Here is a 23,692-nt window from a genome sequence, read left to right on the forward strand (position 1 = left end):
AATACATTTTTAGCATGACTTTTAGATATTCTGAATTACTATTAACTATTGTAACATGGATGCTTTGATATAATCTTTTATTTTATATAAATTTATGAACAATATAATTAATTCAAGTAGTCGCTCACCCAAATTAAATTTATTTCAAAGTTGTTGTGCGTATATAGTTATTATTAACAATTATCTTAATTTTGAACAAGGAGAGAGTTGAGGTGAGTCATTATAAAGGAAACGTGTTAAACAAATTAGAAGAGACATAGAAAGAACACTCATCTATATAAAATAAAAGAAAATAAACATAGAGCACAGCAATGCATTGTGGTCTGTGCCTACAAATTTGACCTGTTTTTTATTGCTGAAAGGGTATCCAAAAACGGTTACACAAAAAAACAACAGGCGCCAATTCCACGTGTTCTTCCCCTCAGCTTATGTGTCACCCTTGCCTTCACAGCTCTCCTGTATTTCTCCGCCATTTTCTCTCTGCTCCGAAACGCTCGTCTTCATCATTGACGTTATTCGATTTCATGTTCCTTTAGCTTCAGCGAGGATTCACACTTTCCCTCGTTGGAGCTGTTGAACATTTTTTTAGGGCTTTAGGAAATGAACGGGAATGGTGCGGAGGAAGAAACGGCCTTTGAAATAGGCGTGGTTCTTCCGAAGAGTTCAGGAAATTACAAGCATGGAGATAATAAGAGTAGTGACTGCATTGAGGTTCTCGTTGAAGAGTTTCGAAAAGCGGGATTAATTGTCGACAGAGTTGTTGGCCTTCAGAATGAATTCATCAGGGTCCGTTTCCCTTCTAAATTCAGCTGTATTACTATTGTTGACGTTACGATTACTAAAATATTCACAGAGGGCAATTCCTTGAAATAACTTAGTACTAATATCAAACTAGATAGTTTCTGTTCTTGTTTGAATTTACTGCATGAGAAATCCCCGTTGTTTAATTTACGTTTGTTTTATTTTCCTCTAAGCAGTCGCTTTCTTACTTACTATGCTGGGTTATTTAACATTTCTATTCTGTAATATTGTGTAACAATAAACAGTCATATACTCGAATGGGTGGAGGATCTAGGCAAAAACTGAAGTAGGTTGAAGCTGCCCTGCATACTACAATTGTAGTAGGAATTTTGCAAAATATACTATTCTTGTTAGTCACATCAGAAATGACTAACAAGCTCGTAAGAACAGCATAGTATTAATTAAGCTTGGCTCACATTGATAAGGGTGTGGTAGCCTTTGGTCTTTCTTTGTGGGATACCCCAAAAGTTTAGAGCTGAAATTTGGATCCTTGAGACTGAGAAAATGCACCCATAGTTGTTGCTGCATACAAACTAAGACCTAGTACAGGACTACTTACGAGTTTGAAAGAAAGAGTTTTGAAAATTGTGATCTAAAACATGTCGTAGATCTTTCTGTGGCTATAAATCACCTCATTAATGGATTTTTCTTTGATTGAGTAGTTCTTTTTAGGACAGACTAAAAGTCAAGTGTGTCACATAAATTGGGACGGATAGAGGTAGTAGGTCTTTTTGCTTAAGAAAGATAGCAAGATGGGTAAGGCATTGAAGAGTCACACGTTGAACCAGACAAATTGCCCGTGGTTATGCATGTATCCACGCATATTCTACAATATGTGGGTCGTACCTTTTGTTATGATTCTAATTCTCTTTAACTAGAAAATACCACTATGGGCGTGATATATATAATTGCTTCATATTAACAAAATAGGTCTGGTCACTAGACAAATATCTCCTTGTTGCTGTTTTGTTCTCGATTCTGCATATAAAATTTAATAATCATAAGCTCTTTATTTCCAGTTGGGATCGCCACTAGAAACTCTTGGCAAGGCTGCAGCAGAGTTGCAGTTGAAGAAACGGACTCATATCGGTGATAATCATGAAATCTTTCTTCAGTTACCTATTAAAATTTCTCTAGTTTCTCCTTTCTATGTATGATCTGATGCAATTACAAGCTGATTCACCTGTCCAATAAATTTGCAGGATTTTGCTTAATTCTGAGCACACAATTTTTGTTTCAGGAGTGGATTTGCAATTTCACTGGGATGAGGTTGAAGCATTTGAAAGGCAGCCAGATGGCTCGTTGTTTAGTTGGTTTGAACGCTACTGTTGCTACCGCCACATAATATATGGGATTGTGAGTTAACTGGCATCCTGGCCCGCTTTAGTATTTGTGCTTTCTTGTCCTAATTGATGCATAAGTTTATTCACGCCTTCATTTGATTGTCTGTATCAAATTAGGCAAGTCTGAAGCGCGTCTTTTCGAATGCTCTTTAGGTTCCCCATCTTTGTAACTATTAGTTCTTATACTTTTATCACAAATAAATCTTCTGTGTCTTAGTTTATTCAAAAAAGAGAGTCTTCTGCGTCTTATTGCAATCTAGACTGGAATATAAAAATTCTTTTGTGGTGTAACTATTAGTTCTTATCCTTTTATCACAAATAAATCTTCTGTGTCTTAGTTTATTCAAAAAAGAGAGTCTTCTGTGTCTTAGTTTATTCAAAAAAGAGTCTTCTGTGTCATATTGCAATCTAGACTGGAATATAAAAATTCTTTTGTGATGTAATATAGCTCACTATATTCCTCCCCATACTCTCAGTTCATGTTTGAGAAGTCGAAAATTGCAGGTGAACACAAGCACCTCAACAGTTGTATTAAAGTCTGATGGAATTGAAGCGCACTGGGAGCCAGGGAAGCCTCTTTTGCGAATATTGGAGTCAGTGGGCATTGTTAAAGAAGTGTTCCCTGTGCATGGTAAGTTTTCTCTGATATGTTCAAGTTAACAGTGGTCTAGAAACAACCAAAGCAGATTTAAAATATCTTTGCAGATGAAAAAAAGAGGAAGCAGCTTCTAAGAAGTTGGGCATTGAACTGGTGGGACTTCACTGTGCAGCCTATAGATGATATTTGTAACTATTATGGCACGAAGGTGAACTATTTGGAGTTATTTAGCATTCTGTATTCATGCTTAATTCCATTGCTATTTGTGTCCATGTTCTCCACAATGCACAATTCTCAACTTGCTTAACAATGACTAGCATAATGTCAACAACAGATAGCTTCCTATTTTGCGTTTCTTGGGATGTACACAAAATGGATGCTTTTTCCAGCTGCGTTTGGACTTACAGTGCAGTTAGTGGATTTTGGGTAGGTCAATCCCACTTTCTGTGCCTGTTACTGTCAAAGTTTCTTTTAGTTTTGATTCCGGTTCTGAACAGGCTCTTATATATTCTTCCAGGTCATTGCAGTTGTTTGTCCTTTCTGCTTTCTTCATAAGCATAGTTTCTTGGGCTGTGTTATTTTTGCAATTCTGGAAGCGTAAAAACTCCGCGCTTCTTGTCAGGTGACACATTCCACATGATTTTTCCATTTGTTTTTGTCAATCTTCCATTGAAGTTATTTGGATTGACATATTTTCGTTCGTATTTCACTGCCTGGAGTGCAGGTGGCAGATGAATTATCCGGCTGGTGTAGACAATGGTTCTAGATTGTTGGAAGGTGAATGGTATCAGTTTCAGTCCCCTGTGGAACTCATGAAGAAACAGGGGGCTGACAAAAACTGATAAACCAAGGGGGAAAGAAGCATTTCAAAGAGAGGAATGGCTTGGTCATTTCATGAGATTCAGAAATGATGCCATGATTATACTGAGCATTATATGTCTCCAGCTGCCTTTTGAATTGGCTTTCGCTCATGTCTATGAGGTTTTGAGGTCTGATATATCAAAGTAAGAAACTTTATAATCTTCTTAACCCATGGCATTAGAGCACTTTGTCCAGAAATACATGTTTTATCTATATGTACATGTCATTTTCTTACAAATAAAATAATAAAAATATACTACTTGCTTATGTCTGAATTTCTGAAATCCCAGTATCTGAGATGTCTTCAAGTTGATTGGTTAATTCCACGTCAAGATCCTCTCTTTGGTGTTCATCTTTAATGTAAATAAGCCTGGATGTCTTACTTTTAAGTAAACCAGTTCAGTAGAGCAGGATGAGTTACCTAATTCTTAATACTATTAAAGAGATACCAATATTGATAAAATTTCTTTTTCATTGTTACTCCTTACTTCATCTATTTGATGTCCTATTTTAGTTCATGTTCTGTTAGGGCCTAGAACTGTACCAGCTTTGGAATGAACTAAGAAGTACTTTTTCTTTGACGTTGAAATTCTTCTGACCTCCCACCACGCAGTTTTATTTCATAAAACGACTGCCAATATTTTATTTAACTTTTCTATGTTCACTCTTGGGGGTTACATATCCTGGTATTCAGATTGCAATTGCAAAATGTTGGTCTTAACACCACGGAAAGTAGTAAGTAGTTATCCTCCAAATATTCAATTTTCTTACCTATACCTTGCAAATCTTTGCTGACTTCACAGTTTAAATAAACATAGCTTTATCTGCTCTTAATTCACTTTAGCCTGCCACATACAAAATAAATATGCTCTCTGCTTCTTTCAGGTTTTGTCTGACAGCTGTATACCTCTTTACCATTCAGTACTTTAATAAAATTGGTGGAAAGATATCAGTGAAGCTTGTAAAATATGAGAACAACAAAAACATAGAACGGAGAGCTGACAGCTGGGTTTACAAGGTGGTTATGAGAAACTTAGTATCTTTCTTAATTTCCGGACTTTTTGTCCCTAATTGGGAATTTGCTGTCTTCTGCAGGTCTTTGGTCTTTACTTCATGCAGTCCTACATTGGAATTTTCTATCATGCTTTATTGCACCGCAATATTATGACACTTCGCCAAGTTCTCATTCAACGTCTAATTATATCGGAGGTAGATGGGATCGTTTCTGATTCCTTTCACATATACCATCTGAATCTTTATTAACCTATGTTGTTACTGTTTCCCCAGGTGCTGGAGAATATGTTGGAGAACTCTCTACCTTATTTAAAATACAGCTTCAAGAAATATAGAGCTGTGGGGTAAGGCACTCTCTTCGTTTCGGGTGGTTTGCACCGTATTTTGTTGGAGATTTTCTGGCTTATTATTTGTTTGCTACTTTCTGGTCCATCTGATATGTCCCTTTACGTGAAGAAACAAGAGAAAACGTGAGAAAGGAAGGCCTTCGGAAAAGACCCAATACATGTCTAGAGTAGAAAAGGAGTACCTTAAACCTGATTATTCTGCTAGTATTGGAGAGGAGCTCGAAGACGGACTTTTCGATGGTAATTCATGCCTCCTATTCTTGTTAAAGATTGTAAATGAGTTTCAATCTTATTAAACACCTTAATAACATGTCCATGTTTGAATTACTGCAACTGCAACTGTTTTTAAATACCCATAGCTAACTGAAACTCTTAATCATTGCAGATTTTCTGGAATTGGCATTGCAATTTGGAATGATCATGATGTTTGCTTGTGTATTTCCACTTGGTTTTGCCTTTGCTACTTTGGTACATAATGCACCTGGCCTCCCTTTTTTTTACATAGTTCACTTATTTGTTTTTAATGAGTAAAAAGAAGCCTTATTATATTTTGCTTTTGCAGAACAATATCACAGAGATACGAACGGATGCACTTAAATTGCTTGCCATGTTAAGAAGGCCCATTCCACGTCCTGATGCGACAATCGGAGCTTGGCTAAACATATTTCAGGTACAACCCGACTATTCAATCCGTGCCGTCCTTCCTAACTACTCGTTCTTACAATGGCTTAATGTCTTGGAATACAGTTTCTGATTGTCATGTCCATATGTACAAACTGCATCCTCCTCGTTTGCCTATATGATCGTGACGGGCAATGGAAAATATCACCTGGACTTGCTGCTATTCTCATTATGGAGCATGTGCTTTTGCTTATAAAATTTGTATTCTCTCGCATTGTTCCAGAGGTATGATTTCTAATAGCTAGACCGATCTCAGAAATTACATGTACCATTGTGAGTAAAGAGCATTGTTCATTTGTTGCATCTTGAATAGGAGCCGGCCTGGATAAGAGCTAATCGGATGAAGAATGCAACTCATGTACATGATATGTGCTCCAGGCAGCTTTTAAGGAGCATTTCTGGTGAAAAGATTAATGCTGAACTTAAAAAAGATGAATAGTGAACATGTTGAAGGACTTACGAGTGGCATGTTCCTATCCACAGCGCGGTGTCACCTTCCCTCCCCCTTCTCCCGAAAACCAAATTTGAAGGTAGGCATGGAAGCATATATGACGATTTTGAGCTGTGTGTAATTGTGCAATGTTTAAATTTCTTGTTAGTGGATTTTAGGTGCCAGTGTAAAGTGAAGTTTTCTTACTTTGATGTAAAGAAGTTTTGTATTTGATTGAGAAGCTAGACTTGGATTCCATCTCATATCATGTATTAATGTTCCCCGTCAACTCTGTTGCGGAAGCCAAATGTATATAGTGTGAATAAGTCACAACTACTATACCAAAAATTATGACAGCCACCAAATAATAAATAAGACAATAAAGGGAACACCAGAATTTACGAGGTTCGGCTAATTTTGCCTACTTCTCGGACACAACCAATATTTTATTTCACTCCAAAAATACAAGTGAAATAATACTAAAGAGAGAAATACAAATGCCTTAAACAGATGAGAAGGCAAATGAGAGGTATGTATAAATCCTAAACATTAAGCCTTCTTTTATAGGGGGAAAATCCCTCCAACCCTTCTTTTCCCACCGATGTGGGACAAAATGTTTTGCCAAATTCAACAAATCTCCACCTTGGCAAAATTCCACATCTTCAATTTTCTCTCAATAACAAATTTTGATTGTGTCTTCATCTTCAATCTTCAGTTTTCAACAATGTTGATCAAATCCAAACAATGTTGAAACTTGACCGCAGTCACCACCTTTGTCAGCATATCAGCAGGGTTCTCCGTAGTATGAATTTTCTTCACTGTGACTCCACCTTCTTCTATGATTTCTCGTACGAAATGATACCGAACATCAATGTGCTTCGTCCTTGCATGATAAACTTGGTTCTTCGCTAATTGAATAGCACTTTGACTATCACAAAAAATTGTGATACCTTTTTGTTCAATACCAAGCTCCTTTAGCAATCCTTGAAGCCAAATTGCCTCTTTCACAGCCTCTGTAATAGCCATGTACTCTGCCTCTGTTGTAGGCAAAGCAACTGTTGACTGCAAAGTAGACTTCCAACTAACTGGTGTCTTTGCAAAAGTAAACACATAACCAGTAGTTGATCTTCGTTTGTCCAGATCACCCGCAAAATCGGAGTCACAATATCCAACTACAGACTGATTATCTTCCTGCTCAAAAACTAACCCGACATCTACAGTATTATGAATATACCGTAGAATCCACTTCACAGCTTGCCAATGCTCCTTCCCTAGATTGTGCATATATCTGCTAATAATTCCAACAGCTTGTGAAATGTCAGGCCTTAGTGCAAACCATTGCATACATCAAGCTACCAACAACATTTGCGTATGGTACCTTTGACATATACTCTCGTTCAGCTTCATCCATTGGCGACATAATAGTACTTAGCTTAAAATGGGAAGCAAGTGGAGTACTAACTGGCTTAGTCTTGTCATCTATGTCAAAACGTTGAAGTACTCTCTTCAAATATTCCTTTTGAGATAAACAGAGTTTCTTTGAACGTCTATCTCTAATTATCTCCATGTCAAGAATTTTCTTTGCCTCGCCAAGATCCTTCATCTCAAACTCCTTCTTCAGTTGAATCTTCAACTTATCAATTTCTTCCGAATTCTTGGAAGCTATCAACATATCATCAACATATAGGAGAAGATATATAAAGGAACCATCTTTAAGCCTGCGCAAATACACACAATGATCGTATTTGCTTCTCTTGTACCCTTGCTGCAACATAAACTTGTCAAATCGTTTGTACCATTGTCTAGAAGATTGTTTCAAACCGTACAACGATTTTTCAAGTTTGCACACCATATTTTCTTTTCTAGCAACTTTGAATCCTTCTGGCTGAGTCATGTAGATTTCCTCCTCCAAGTTTCCATGTAAAAACGCAGTTTTTACATCCATCTGAACTAGTTCCAAATCCAATTGTGCTACCAAAGCCAACATAATTCTAATGGAGGAATGTTTTACAACTGGAGAAAACACTTCATTGTAATCAATTCCCTCCTTTTGAGCATATCATTTGGCCACCAATCTTGCTTTGTAGCGAACATCTACTTGGTTAGGAAATCCTTCTTTCTTTGCAAATACCCATTTGCACCCAATTGCTTTCTTTTCCTTCAGGAGATTGGCCAATCTCCATGTATGATTCTGATGAAGGGACTGTATTTCATCATTCATGGCAATCCTCCACTTATCTTCTTCTGAACTTTGGACAGCGTCTTTATAAGTAGTAGGAACATCATCAGCTGCAATTGAGGTTGCACAAGCAACCATCTCTATGAGACGAACAGGTTTCGTTATTGCTCTGATACCAGAAAAGAAGGTTGGGGGGATTTTCCCCCTATAAAAGAAGGCTTAATGTTTAGGATTTATACATACCTCTCATTTGCCTTCTCATCTGTTTTAGGCATTTGTATTTCTCTCTTTAGTATTATTTCACTTGTATTTTTGGAGTGAAATAAAATATTGGTTGTGTCCGAGGAGTAGGCAAAATTAGCCGAACCTCGTAAATTCTGGTGTTCCCTTTATTGTTGCTTTATTGTCTTATTTATTATTTGGTGGCTGTCATAATTTTTGGTATAGTAGTTGTGACTTATTCACACTATATACATTTGGCTTCCGCAACAATTGGTATCAGAGCCAAGGTACTGTCTTAGTATGCTCTGTGGTTGCAGCATAGTCTCATCTTCCACATAAGAAAAGATTTATCTTGGTAACTGTGTCAAGATTCTGTCTTAGTATGCTCTGTGGTTGCAGCTTAGTCTGATCTTCCACACCAGAAAGGAAATAATCTTGATTGTGTCGTCAGCTATTAAATAATATTTGTATCAAAGATGGGAGACAATAAACAAGAAGAATCTACATCAAGTGTCAACAATACGTCATCATTGGCATCTTCGCTTATGACAAGAATTGTGTCAAATGCGAAATTTGCGGTAGAAATATTTAACGGGTCCGGACATTTTGGGATGTGGCAAGGCGAGGTTCTAGATGTACTTTTTCAACAAGGGCTAGATCTTGCTATTGAAGAAAAGAGACCAGATGCTATTGGAGAAAAAGATTGGAGAATTATCAATCGTGTTGCTTGCGGTACCATTCGATCCTACCTTGCTAGAGAGCAGAAATATCCATACACAAAGGAAACTTCTGCAAGTAAATTATGGAAAGCACTGGAGGATAAATTTTTGAAGAAAAACAGTCAAAATAAACTGTACATGAAGAAGAGACTGTTTCACTTCACCTATGTTCCTGGTACCACTATGAATGAACATATCACCAGTTTCAATAAGTTGGTCACAGATTTGCAAAATATGGATACAACTTATGAAGATGGTGACTTGGCCTTGATGTTGTTGGCGTCACTTCCTGATGAGTACGAGCACCTTGAAACTACTCTACTCCATGGAAATGACGAAGTTTCTCTCAGAGAAGTTTGTTCGGCTTTGTACAGCTATGAACAAAGAAAGCGAGAAAAACAGAAGGGCGGAGAAGGAGAAGCACTGTTTGTGAGGGGTCGTCCTCAAAGTCAAACGAGGACAAAGAAGGGAAGATCCAAGTCAAGATCCAGACCCAGCAAAGATGAATGTGCCTTTTGTCGAGAAAAAGGGCACTGGAAGAAAGACTGTCCGAAGTTGAAGAATAAGGCCAAACATAACAATGGAAAGGCCATTATAGATTCAAATGTAGCTGATTGTAATGATTCAGACTTCTCATTAGTTACAACAGAGTCATCAACATCATCAGACATATGGTTGATGGACTCGGCTTGTAGCTGTCATATGTGTCCCAACAGGGACTGGTTCGTGGAATTTCAAGAAGGAGAATATGGAGTCGTCCACACAGCGGATAACAGCCCTCTTACCTCATATGGAATTGGTTCGATACGATTAAGGAACCATGATGGAATGATCAGAACATTAACAGATGTTCGATTTGTACCGGATTTGAAGAAGAATCTCATCTCTGTAGGAGCCCTAGAATCAAAAAGGTTCAAAATCATTGCAGAAAATGGAGTGATGAGAGTATGCTCCGGTGCACTAGTGGTAATGAAGGCTAATCGGAAGAATAATAATATGTACCGCTATCGTGGCAGTACAGTTATTGGGACAGCGACAGTGACATCCAGTGACGACAAAGAGGCAGAAGCAACCAAGCTATGGCACATGCGCTTGGGACATGCTGGAGGAAAATCCTTGAAAACTCTATCAGATCAAGGATTGTTAAAAGGAGTAAAGGCTTGCAACTTGGAATTTTGTGAGCATTGTGTTAAAGGGAAACAGACAAGGGTTAAATTTGGTACAGCGATCCATAATACTAAAGGCATTTTGGATTATGTACACTCTGATATTTGGGGTCCTTCCAAAACACCTTCATTGGGTGGGAAGCACTATTTTGTAACCTTTGTTGATGATTTTTCCCGAAGAGTATGGGTGTATACAATGAAGAGCAAAGATGAAATGTTGGGAATTTTTCTCAAATGGAAGACGATGGTGGAGAATCAAACAGGCAAGAGGATCAAGTGTATTCGCACAGATAATGGAGGTGAATACAAAAATGATCATTTCAGTAAGGTCTGTGAAAATGATGGCATCGTCCGACACTTCACTGTTAGACATACACCACAACAAAATGGAGTGGCAGAACGTATGAACCGGACCTTGCTGGAGAAGGTACGGTGTATGTTGTCCAATGCTGGCTTGGGCAAAGAATTTTGGGTTGAGGCAATTACATATGCATGCCACCTCATTAATCGTCTACCATCTGCTGCTATTGATGGCAAGACACCATTTGAAAAATGGTATGGAAAACCTGTTGTAGATTATAACTCTTTGCACGTGTTTGGCTCAACTGCATATTATCATGTGACGGAGTCAAAATTGGATCCAAGGGCAAAGAAGGTTATTTTTATAGGAATTACTTCTGGAGTCAAAGGATGTCGCTTATGGTGTCCTATGACAAAGAAAGTAATATTCAGCAGGGATGTTACCTTTGATGAATCTGCTATGGTAAATAAGGTAACAGAAGATACCAAACAAAATGAATGTGCTTCTAAGCAGGTGGAGTTTGAGGGAAAATTTATTTTTCCTACACAAGAAGCAGAGGAGGAAACAAATGAAGATTACCCTCTGGAAGGAGAGCCAGTAGAGGAGATTCCAACTCAGGAACCTCAACAACAACTTGAATCAATAGAAACCAGCAGGCCAAAAAGAAGGGTTGGGGGGATTTTCCCCCTATAAAAGAAAGCTTAATGTTTAGGATTTATACATACCTCTCATTTGTCTTCTCATCTGTTTAAGGCATTTGTATAAATCCTAAACATTAAGCCTTCTTTTATAGGGGGAAAATCCCTCCAACCCTTCTTTTCCCACCGATGTGGGACAAAATGTTTTGCCAAATTCAACAAACTCAACCTGAACCCCAGAAATATCAAAGAGAGACAAAGAAAGAGAGGTGAAGGACAAGCAACAGAAGAAACAAAAACGAGTGTATTTCTCTTATAATCGCTGACATAGGGTCTTTGCCCTCAAAATATAAAGGACAAGCAACAGAAGAAACAAAAACCGAAAACAGCCTCCTAAATGTATGTTTGTGGAATACAATCGCTATGACATTTCATCTGATCCAGTTTCGCACGAAAATGCCATTTGACTCCTAAAAAGGAAAAACGCAAATTTGCATAAAGTTGCTACAGAATAGAGTCCATGTTTGTATCTAGCAAATTATATACAGCGAAATGGACGGTCAAAAGGGAAACGTTATATACACCCCGCAGCCTCTTGGATCTTTATTGGGTCGCTGCATTTATGGTTCAAAGCATTCTCTGCTTAATTTGTTTTTCTGTTGTGCTGCTCTTTGATTTTGGCATATGGCAGAGAGCAGACGAGGCAGCTGTTTCCTCGCATACCTTATTTGACGAGATCTCTCAAACAGTACTCTGCCTGATTTGGTAGAAGAGATGTTGATCAACTTGTTAATATTTAACTGTTGTATCAACTACTACGAGAGCTCCCAAAACGGTCACTGACTTGGCGGGCATAAGTGACTACGGTTTTAGCCCATTTCTTGATTTCTTCCTTGAACTTCTTTGAATCGACATGTTTCAACGACTTCATTCCAGGATCAATTGAGATTTCCATGAAAGAGAAGCAGCGGTTGAAACTTCCACGCTTTGCTGCAGTTTCATCGCTCTTCATAATTTGCTTCTCTTTGCTGCATGAAGCAGCTGGTCTTTTGGGAATTGAATTCCTTTTCATCAACTGATTCCTAGAATGAGATCATTTATGTTGTTTATAATTGAGAATAATGGTATTGTTAGCCACTTTTATACGAAAGAAAATGCAATAACAGGGCGTATGCAGCAAGGAATAAGCAACAATATACTTTTCAAAATATTCTGCAGGTGACTTTTGCTACTAGTCAAATGCCCAGGTTGGTAAAAGCGTGTTAAATTGGTGTTCATTATTCTCGGACGGAAGGTAGAGGTACTCATGTTTTGATGTAGTCATTAGTTTCTTGCTTGCAATAGCTCGCAAATCACACCAAAAACGTAAACCGCATCAGATAAGTCTGGCGCAACGAGCTTGGAGACAGCTGGTGAGAGAAATCGATCACATGTCTTCCATGTGAGAAATCACTCACCCAACCAACTCAGTCAACCCTCGCGGAACGTTTCAACTACAAAAACTTAAACTTCTCGTATCTCTTATTTTCTTTAATGAGGAATCGTTGTTAACAACCTTGAAGTGACGGATCTAATATACTAATATTAGGTTCTCTGCACGTTTGGACTTTGTTTGGATTTCTTCCAGTGGCCAACTGTCAAATCAAAACAAAACTACTACTCAAGGAATTACAATTTCCTAATCATGAAGTTTCCTTATCAAAAAGGATATTTTGGAGCCAAAAAGATCAACACTTTTCTCTTTGAATTATTTACCATCGTTTCTTCTTCTTTTTTTATTTAAGTAACAGAGGTCTCCAAACACTTGGGGCGTACTCGGCTTTCTCATCCAGGTTAGATAAATAAACTAAAGTTACTGCCTAGCATCCTCTCCTTCCCTGACAGTTACTTTGAAAATTACTGATAGGGAGAAAACCTACAGTGTAAAGTAGTTTATCCTACAATACCCCGTGCTAACTTTGCACGGGTGATAATAACAATAACAACCCAATAAAATTTTAGAAGTGGGGTCTGGGGAGAGTAGAGGTGTCTAACAGGCCAGGTCAATCCGTTTTCGGACCGGCCCGGACCGATACAAGGGGGCTGGGTGGGGCTGGGTTAAAGGGGTAGGGGGGTTTGGTCCATTCACCTATTTTCAACCGGTTTACCGGACCGGTCAACAGAAATACTGTAGAACCGGTTAAACCGTCCCGGCCCAGACCGGTTAACGGCTAGTTTCTTTCTTTTTCTTTTTTCTTTTTTAAATTGTTGATTGGGCAGCCCATGATAACTGCAACCGTGGTCGAGTCTTAAATCTTCGCCCAAAGTGTGGCACAGGCAGTTTAAGGAGGCATATGAAGAGTTGTCTTGAGCGCGTCCTCCGGAAATTCGTATTTAAGTTGATTTGAGACAATTTGTGTTATTTTAAAATTATTAGACGTATTTATGCTTAATGTTTTAGTTTGTTAGATTAATTTGAAGTATTATTATGCATGAAAATTTAGTTTCTCTTTTTTTATTAATTTACTTATTAAATGCAAACTTCAATTTTGTAATTTTGAAATAAATGTAGCACTTGCAATTTATAAGTGCAAGTTTTTCTCATCTTCATTGTATTCTTTATATTTTTACTTTATATTAATATAACTTACAATAGTTATACAAAATACAAACAAAAAAAAATACACTAACCCGGCCCGGCCCCTTGTACCCGTAACCCTTACAGTTCATTTTTTACCCGTATGAACCCGAATCCATTAAACCCGGTAAGTCCCAACCCGTAACCGGCCCGAACCCCAACCCGTTCGGTTCTTAAATTTTCCTACCCAGTTCGGCCCGGCCAGACCCACCCGTTAGACACCCATAGGTAGGGGTGTTCATGGTCCGGTTTGGATCAGTTTTTCCCTAAAAAGAAATCAAACCAAGTAAGTCGTTTTTCAAATATTAGAACCAAACTAAACCAATTAAGTCAGTTTTTCTCGATTCGATTTATGTCGGTTTTTCGGTTTTTTCGGTTATTTGTCGGTTTTTTCTTAAATATAAGACATACACTACCAAACACATATTCTGGCGACCACATTTTCAATGTAACACTATCAAATCAATTACCCTTTGAGAAATCTATTATTTACCAAAATATATTGATGATAATTGAATCAAATAGTGATGAATAATTTAAGGACTCAATTAAAAATATGTTATTTTTAACACGAAATGGATTCTTACACTAAACAAAAGAAAACTACCAATCAAACTAGAATGTAAAGGTAAATAACTATATTAAAAGTGCAAACTATTAACATTTACCATAAATTTTTTGAAACTTTGTATAATAATATACATATATATAGGTGTAATAATAAATTTGAAATAGTCGGTTTGGTTCGATTTTTTTCTGATTAAAATCAAAACCAAACCAAATTTGATCGGTTTTTAAATTTCAAAACCAAAACCAAACCAAACCAAAAAGTATCGGTTTTTTTGGTCGGTTTGGTTTGGTTTTCGGTTTGGTTCGGTTTTTTGGGTTTTTGTGAACACCCCTACCCTTAGGGGAGGGTAGAGTGTACGCAGACCTTAACCCTACTCCGGAGGGATAGAGGGGCTATTTCCGAAAGACCCTTGATTTAAGAAGAAGAAAATAAATAACAGACAATAGATCAGTCATAGCAACAGAAGCCGGAGAAATAATATCAGTATCGTAAGAAATAGAAAATAAATGTAAAAATAATAATAATAACCCGTAATAATGCCATAGAAAAACAATAATAATAACCCATAATAATGCCATAGAATATAGTGTGGAAATTACATAAATCACTAACAACCCAAGGCGAAACATTATTAGCCTAGTCCCAATTATAACTTTGAATTATAAAGTTTAGATTAGAAGTAACCAACTTCTAAATACAAGACTGACAACAGGGGCTGTTTTTAGCAAACCAGCCATAAACATGTCAATCACTCCATCACATAATCCAAAAGTTCCAAATCATTAAAAACGAAAAAAAAATTCAGTCCTCGCTGCGACCTTTTTGATTTACTGCAAAATGACGATATCATTTGCTTAGCCTGCCCCATCCTTTTAGTTTGAATAGTATCAACCTCCCTAAACCTGAGAACATACTGGCATTAATCATTCATTTTATCTCAAGACATGATTCTGATAGTTTACCAATCAGACTTATTTTATCAATGGGCAACAGAAGTTGGACTCTTTCAACCCCAAACAAGCGCAATGAATAATTCATATTTGTTATGATAAAATCAAAATATGGTGGATGTCTACTCTTCCTCCATGATCTTTCTCTCAAATGGTTAATGACATATTCAATGATATATTTTCTATGTTCCATGACATATTCTATGACATATTTTCTTCACTTTTCATGTCTATATAAAGGCTTTGTAATAGATAGGAAAATACACACAATTGAAGAAGAAAATCTCTTCCTTCTCTCTATCTCTATTCTTGTTCATGTTTTACTAAGTTGCTTTTATTTCTTGTTCATGCTTTACTAAATTGCTTTTATTTCTTGTTCATGCTTTACGAAATTGCTTTTATTTCATAACACGTTATCAGCACGAGTCTCTAACCAATTGTCTATATTGTATATATATATCTACAAAAATTTTCCTACATCCAGAAAGATTACAATTAGAAGCCATACATATCATCACATGGTTAAATGTAAAGAGAAACTACATATGGTAAGTAATGAAATGTAAGAAGGTATGATTATCTTATACTTGTCATTCCTTTAAAATCTCATATGCACACAACTTCGTACTACACCTGTATTGCATAAGCACATATTAATATTACATCTTTTATATCACATGAATGGAATAAAATTTTTGAAGTTCTATATGTTAAAATCATAGTAGCAGTTAATTGTTGATATGATGCATGTCATGGTAACCAAGGATATTTTATATAAATTGTCTTATACATATTTATGTGTTAACTATCTTCAATCTGTCCTGCCGCTTTTAACATTTTCTTTTACTTGGATGAATATTTTTTTCCTTTTGGATTTTTACACTTGCATATAGTACCAAAAAAAAGGAATAAAAAATAAAATAAAATTGGTCATACTGATTAAAAGCATAAATCATCTTGAAGAAAACAAGAAATACTTCACATCTTTATCTAGGTTGATTAATTACTTCTTTGAAGTTTGGAAAACAAACCAGCTATTGAGAAAGTATACTTCATAATTTATGGTCGTATCATTTGAAAACAAACAATGATTAGTATGACTACTAGAAGAGGTATTTTTGAGTATCCATGACCTACTTGATGTTTGCTACTGATTTACCATTTTTAAGTATTTTATATGAATGATGCACAAGCTACAACTGGTAAGTTGTTACATATAATGTCACTTTTCAGGTAATATAAATGCTGAATTTATGTATTAATACTATATATGTGTTGTTACCTATATGATGTACTTTTGATAAATTTATTCACTAATTGTTTGGTTGAATTGAGTGAATGAAAGTCATGGCGTTAAATCAAATCCAATAGGTAGGGTATACCCCGAAAACAACAATATTTTTTAGAGAGACTCAATAAATATTAAGATAATGATTTTATGATCCTTTTAAACTCTAATAGAATTTAGAAGAAATATTCTGACTACAAACAATTGTATTTTATATATATGCTACAAATAATTAATAAAGCTTTACGCTGATTTGAGATTTGTACACTTATTTAAGAAAGCAAATTTAATTTGCTAAGTTGCAAATTAGTTGTGTATAACTTTCTTGGCATGTGATTGAAATTAAGGCTTGAGAATGAATCTCAATATTGTTTAGCCTATTATGCCATTAATTGAGGATAAGACATCGGGATCAAGTCCTGATGCTCCATAATGATAAGAGTTGGGTTTGAGTCCCAATTTATTATGGCCTAACATGCCTTTATATTGGTAAGACATTGGGTTTGAGTCCCAATGTACCATATTGATGATATAATGATGACTAAAGAAAAATAATAAATTTTTCATGAAAAGGCATAAAAATTGTCCCACTTGATTTGCTCCATTCTTGTAGTGAATGTGAAGGCAATGTTTACCATCAAATTGGTATGAAAATAATAAAGCATGTCGCTGATTATGATCCATTCCTTGAAGAGAATGTGACGTGTGATAAGCATTGAGAATGCAAACCCATTCCTAAAGTTGAATGTGGCAATATGTGATAAAAGAATAAAGACATGCAATTCATGATTATATGAATATCACACAACTCACCTCTAAGGGAGGTTTGAGAAAAATAAAGAGAATAAATATTATTGTGTGGTTACATGAATATGTAAATTGTCGTGTACATGTGATATGCCAAATATTATTTTGTCATGCCTTATAAAAGTTATTAAAGGCAAAGTTAAAGCAAGAAATGATTTTGCTTATGATGATTTTGACCATGACAATTTATTATGATATAATTTTCTCCGTGAAGGAGACATTTACCATATGAATGGTATGATAAAAGATCTTTTAGTACAAAAGTTGTTAAGAACTCCGAAAAAACTAATTTGTTACTACCTGGATGAATAAACTTATTCATGACATTGATATTGTAAAGTCTCAAAAGAAACTTTTTGAGTTTCAACTATATAAGTCAAAGTGATTGACATATTGAGACTATAAATGAAAGGAAGATTGAATATCTTCATATTTCTATAATCATACCGGGTAAATATGAAAGGTTACCCGATCTTCTTTCTATTTGTACTACACAAATATAAGCATGATGCTGGAATCATATGCCACAAGTAAACTAGAGGTTTACTAAAACAAATATTAATTGGCATGACCGGTTGACCATCTCGGTTCAATTATGATGCGAAAAATTAATTAAGAATTACATTGACATATATTGAAGAATAGAAGATTCTTCAAGAATTCTCTTGTGCTGCTTATTCTCATGATATATCAGTTAAAGGTTGGGATTGAATCCTTTGATTTCTGGAAGGAATAAAAGGTGATATATATATGGGCCCAGTCACCTGCCATGTGAACCATTTACTATTATATGATTTTAATAGATGCATCTATTTTATGGTCACATGTGCATTTGTTATCAACTTGCAATTTGGTTTTTGCAAGATTGCTTGCTCAAATTATTAGAGCACAATTCCAGAATATAAATTATGATGATTTATCTTAATAATACTGGTTTAAATCCAAGTTGGTTTAGCAGAAATTGTATGCCTCCAATTATAGCTAAATCATTGTTTATGAGAACAAAACTCCCAAAAACGAAATTTGGTATGAGATTTATTATTTAATATACAGCAGCACTTGTACGCATCTAGCCAAGTTATAAAAATTTCTCCCTATCACAATCGGTTCAGGGTCAAGAAGAAAATAATTTCTATATAGAAATATGTATGTGCTATATGATTTAATTATGCCACCAAAATGCACAAAGATGAGTTCCCAAAGAAGGTTGGGAAATGTATTGGTGATCCCAACATTAGGGGGAGAAAATGGGCAGCTGAGAAAGTGATACGTGAAATGAATTATTATGAATACATATAGATCCTCGTACAAGAAAATATGAACTTGAAGTTCAAGTGATAATTCATTTACAAATTATTGTCAGACGCATTTGCTGAGCCAAAGCTAAATGTCATATTTCAGCTGCTAATGCTCCAAATAGAATAAAGTCTATGAGGGACAAAGTCTATGGCACGTATGAAGTGTAACAGACCAATCGGTTCCAAAGATAAAACTCCTTGAAGAAGGAGAGGGGCAAATATTCAAAATAGTCATAATAAGGAGGCAAGTGCCCTAGAAGAGCACCACGACATAACACTTCATAAGACCTCATGGGAGAGGCTCAGGTACCTGAAAATAATGAGATAAAAAGATCTCAATAAGTTATGTCTTTATTAGGTAATAATGGAACTGATGTAAAGTGATCGTCGATGATATTGTTAACATAATGTAGCGCTCAATATTATTAATATTGACGAGGATCTTGAGCTCAAATCTGTCATGAAATTTGGACACATAAATGATTGGCCAAATGAAAAATAAGCAATGAAAATTGACTTCACTTGAAAAAATGTGAAGTTGCGTGGATAGTCCCAACACATGAAAGTATAAAGCCAATGGAGGTATAAATGTATTCTTGTGCAAAAAGTTCAAGTCGATAGACAAACAGACGACTTGTGACACAAGAAAATAGTGAATATCCTCACATTGATTATATGGAGACATGTTCTCTTATGGCGGATATAATCATTTCAGGTTTTAATCTGGCAATACATGAAAACTTGATATGTGTATCATGGAAATCATTGAAGGATTAAAATTGTTCTGAAGCATATTAATGTTTCCAAGAAATTTATTAAATAAAGCTTCAAAAATCCTTATACGAATTGAAACAATCAGGGCGCATGTGGTATAATTGCCCGTGTGAGTACCTATTGAAAGAAGGGTACAAGAATGATTCAATTTGTCCTTGTATCTTTATAAAAAGATCTGGATTTGAATTTGTTATAATCTCTGTGTATGTTGATGATTCAAATATCATTACAACTCCCAGGCAGCTTCCTAAAGCAGTAGACTGTTTAAAGAAAGAATTTGAAATGAAAAATTTTGGAAAGACTTTTTGTCTTGGTCTACAAATTGAGTATATGAAAGATGAAATTTTTATCAATCAATCAGCATACACTAAAAAGATTTTAAAGCAATTTTATATGGATAAAGCACATCCATTTAGTACCCCGATGGTTGTGAGATCACTCGATATAAATAAAGATCCATTCCGACTTCATGAAAATAATGAAGAACTTGTTGGTCCTGAAGTACCATATCTTAGTGCAATTGATGCACTAATGTATTTTTCTAACACTACAAGGCGTGACATAACGTTTTCAGTTAATGTCTTAGCAAGATATAGCTCTGCTCCTACAAGGAGACATTGGAGTGAAATCAAACACATATTGTGTTATCTAAAAGGGACTACCAATGTGGGCTTATTTTATGGCAATGATTGCAATCCCGATCTTGTTGGTTATGCCGATGTAGAATATTTATCTGACACACACAAGGCTTGATCTCAAACATGCTATGTGTTTACATGTGGAGGCACTGTCATATCTTGGCGATCGACTAAGCAATCAATCGTGGCTATTTCTTCTAATCATGCTGAGATAATTGTTATTCATGAAGTAAGTCGAGAATGTGTATGGTTGAGGTCTACTATACATCTTATTCGAAACAAATGTGGTTTGAAGTGTGATAAACTACCCACAGTTTTGTATGAAGAAAATACAACATGCATAGCCCAATTAAAGGGAGGATTCATAAAGGAGTTAGGACAAAGCACATTTCACCTAAATTATTATTCACACATGATCTTCAAAAGAATGGTGATATTAATTTGCAACGGATTCGTTCAAGTGATAATATGGCTGATTTTTTCACCAAATATCTACCGGCATCAACCTTCAAGAAACTAGTGTACAAGATTGGGATATGAAGACTCAACGATGTGAACTGATGATCTCATCAGGGGGAGTTAATACGCGTTGTACTCTTTTTCCCTTTCAAGGTTTTGTCCCATTGGTTTTCCTTGCAAGGTTTTTAACGAGGCAACCAAAAGGCGTATTTCTAAATATGTGTACTCTTTTTTCTTCATTAGGATTTTTTTTTTCTCATAGGGTTTTTTTCCTAATAAGGTTTTAACGAGGCACATTATTTATGGACATCCAAGGGGGAGTGTTATGATAAAATCAAAATATGGTGGATGTCTACTCTTCCTCCATGATCTTTCTCTCAAATGGTTAATGACATATTCAATGACATATTTTCTATGTTTCATGACATATTTTCTTCACTTTTCATGCCTATATAAAGGCTTTGTAATAGATAGCAAAATACACACAATTGAAGAAGAAAATCTCTTCCTTCTCTCTATCTCTATTCTTGTTCATGTTTTACTAAGTTACTTTTATTTCTTGTTCATGCTTTACTAAATTGCTTTTATTTCTTGTTCATGCTTCACTAAATTGCTTTTATTTCATAACAATATTCGCATTTTGGTGCTTTATTCACATAAAATAATACTAAAACATATAGATTTAAAACCGGCAATTTAGCTATTTTTACTTAAGGACATGCAAAAAATTATACCAGATGCAAAAAATAAAAATAACCACGCAAATGGAAGTGACGCGCATTTATAAAGCCCCATGTCCATACATTAATGTTAATAATCTTTTTAAACTGATAAAGGAAGCCAATATTTGCTCAAGAGTCAAAACTAGAAAAACAGTGTTCTTGCCAATAGCTACCTCAGAAAGAAATATAAGATAAAATTCTAACACAAAACTTTGGTACTTAAAGGACCATGCGTTGCAAGTCACACGCCATAGCATTTCCTAGCATGAAGTCTTAAGCCTGCCTGTTCTTCTTCTTAACACCTGACTTGGCAACCTTGAGACTCCTGTTCACGGCACTCAGCCTTGCAAGGGCTGCCTTCTTCAGATCTGGCCTGTAGTAGTTGTCTGCAACCTGTATAATTAGCTATGTTAAATATCTTCATACAAAATGTGAAAATAGACAAGGCTGAGATAACTATTTAACAAAGACAAATTAATGTTCAGAAGTAGTTACTAGAAGTAACCTATGGAAAAGCTAACTCATGCAATACAGTAAGAACAGACTAGAAAATAGGATTAAAAAACATAATGTGACAGACATAACAATGAGAAAAACCTTGGCAGATAAAATATTACACAAGTATCTCCCAAGAAAATTGAAGGCAAATGGGAAAGAATAACAACTCAGTCAAAATGATTCATGTGCAGTCTGCATATGGATCCTTGACAAAAGAACTAATTCTCAAAGCTAACAACCAACCATTACTTCAAACAAAGCAACTGCTACATTATTTAACAGGACATCAATATTAGTATTCAGAAGTATTCACCAGAAGTAATCTCCAGAAAACCTTAACAACTCGTGGAATACAGCAAGAACTGAGAACTAGCAACTAACACATCAGAAGGCATAATGGGAAAACCCTGATAAATTAACATTTTAAATATATCTCCAAAGAAAAAGGCAAACGCAAGAGAACAATAGCAACTCATCATAATGTAGTACTACTGTCTTTATTCCAAATATAGACCCTGACAACCTATTTGGTTTGGACTATTCATCTGATCACTTCAAATAACCAAAATAGTCCATCAGGCACTATATAAAAAAGATAACTAATTCTCAAAGCTAACCAACCCTTACTTCAAATGTGACTATTATCAACGTAACTAATTCTCAAAGCTAACCAACCATTACTTCAAATGTGACTATTATCAACGATTTATATTAATTCAAGGGTGTAGACTCTAAATAATCAAAATAATACGCAATCCAAAGTCCAAACACATAAAACCCTTAACCTTAATAAAAAGGACAATGACAGATTCTGGAGAAAAGTTCAACCTCAAAATTATGAAGGTGAGAAATCCTAACACATCTCTGTAAGCACAAAAATAGAGAAGCTATCGAAATTTGATTTGATGACAAACACTGCAAGGATACAAAGTCACCATAATGCTGTTTGGCTACAAACAATTACATAGCAAATAATCAAGGGAAACCAACCTGGTTGGTTACAGCCTTGGTCATTCTGCGGAATTCCTTCTTCATCACAGATTTGTTCAGCAAAGTTGAAGGCTTGTTTTGCTTCTTGGTCTTCGATGTGGCAAGCAACACAGACTTATCTTTCCCCTCAGCCTGGATAGTCACAGTTTTCTTGTTTGCTAGGCCTAAACAATCATAACACCATAAAACAAAATTCACTTCACGTTAATTTAACCCATGCCAAATATGCAACAATAATCCAAACAAGCTGTGAATTAAGCAAACCTTTCCACAATTAAAAACAATACCAAACATGACAGACCTCAACTTCAATTAAAAAACCAAATGTGTACACTATGAAAATCCTAAATAACATTCGAACGACATATGACAAATTGCATGTAAACCATCAATCAATAGATAATTTTAACGGATTGGAATCAACGAAACAAAATCCTGATCTATAAAAGCAATTAGACAATTTTAAGAGGTACAAATGTAAGGGGACTAACCAGAGTGTTTGTAAGAGTGAAGGTTGTAAAGATTGTTAGGTTCTTTGCTGAAAACAACACCGGCGGTACCATTACCGAACTCCTTAACCAAAAAGGAGTTGTTTTTCTTCACGATCTCCCATACAAGTTGCCCTGGAACTGTTGTCATTTCCACTAACTGAGAGCCTAGGGTTTTGCTTTGACGGCGGTAGAGGAAGATGTTGTGAACTTAAGATCGCAAAAGTGTGTAAATTTTGCATTATATATTGGCATCTAAAAGCCCTTAGGCAAGGAATTGGACGGGCCTGAA

At 35.8% G+C, this 23,692-nt stretch overlaps 2 protein-coding genes across 3 annotated transcripts; one reads left to right on the plus strand and one right to left on the minus strand.

Moving 5' to 3' along the window:
* Positions 1-413: 413 nt before the first annotated feature.
* On the plus strand, positions 414-6,338 carry LOC107811566 (anoctamin-like protein At1g73020). The gene is given in 17 exon segments (XM_016636525.2): positions 414-786; positions 1,821-1,890; positions 2,042-2,157; positions 2,649-2,775; positions 2,850-2,950; positions 3,077-3,168; positions 3,260-3,364; positions 3,467-3,575; positions 3,577-3,746; positions 4,489-4,621; positions 4,699-4,812; positions 4,891-4,961; positions 5,074-5,204; positions 5,350-5,432; positions 5,527-5,634; positions 5,712-5,870; positions 5,959-6,338. Coding segments are annotated over 17 exon segments (2,001 nt in total). The 5' UTR covers positions 414-600; the 3' UTR covers positions 6,085-6,338.
* Positions 6,339-15,032: 8,694 nt separating this feature from the next.
* Positions 15,033-23,629, minus strand: LOC142182180 (large ribosomal subunit protein eL28z-like). 2 transcript variants are annotated; one of them, XM_075256204.1, is made up of 3 exons: positions 23,404-23,629; positions 22,913-23,076; positions 15,033-15,390 (listed from the first exon to the last, which is right to left on the minus strand). In XM_075256204.1, exons 1-3 carry the CDS (start codon positions 23,549-23,551, stop codon positions 15,385-15,387), a joined length of 318 nt encoding a protein of 105 aa, XP_075112305.1. In that variant the 5' UTR covers positions 23,552-23,629; the 3' UTR covers positions 15,033-15,384. The 2 variants fall into 2 exon arrangements, with proteins under 2 accessions (XP_075112305.1, XP_075112304.1); XM_075256203.1 differs by lacking the exon at positions 15,033-15,390 and adding an exon at positions 21,468-21,817 and having other exon boundaries at positions 23,404-23,628.
* Positions 23,630-23,692: the final 63 nt, after the last annotated feature.

Source organism: Nicotiana tabacum, chromosome 6, assembly GCF_000715075.1.
Source record: "Nicotiana tabacum cultivar K326 chromosome 6, ASM71507v2, whole genome shotgun sequence".
NCBI classification, from domain to species: domain Eukaryota; kingdom Viridiplantae; phylum Streptophyta; class Magnoliopsida; order Solanales; family Solanaceae; genus Nicotiana; species Nicotiana tabacum.

Bases quoted from the DNA above. Each gene is read 5' to 3' on its own strand.
- LOC142182180 (XM_075256203.1), bottom strand. From the start codon at position 23,551: ATGACAACAGTTCCAGGGCAACTTGTATGGGAGATCGTGAAGAAAAAC. The intron at 23,077-23,403 runs GTTAGTCCCCTT...ATGATTGTTTAG, and splicing joins TCACTCTTACAAACACTCTG to GCCTAGCAAACAAGAAAACT. The intron at 21,818-22,912 runs GTTGGTTTCCCT...CTAATTATACAG, and splicing joins CCAAGGCTGTAACCAACCAG to GTTGCAGACAACTACTACAG.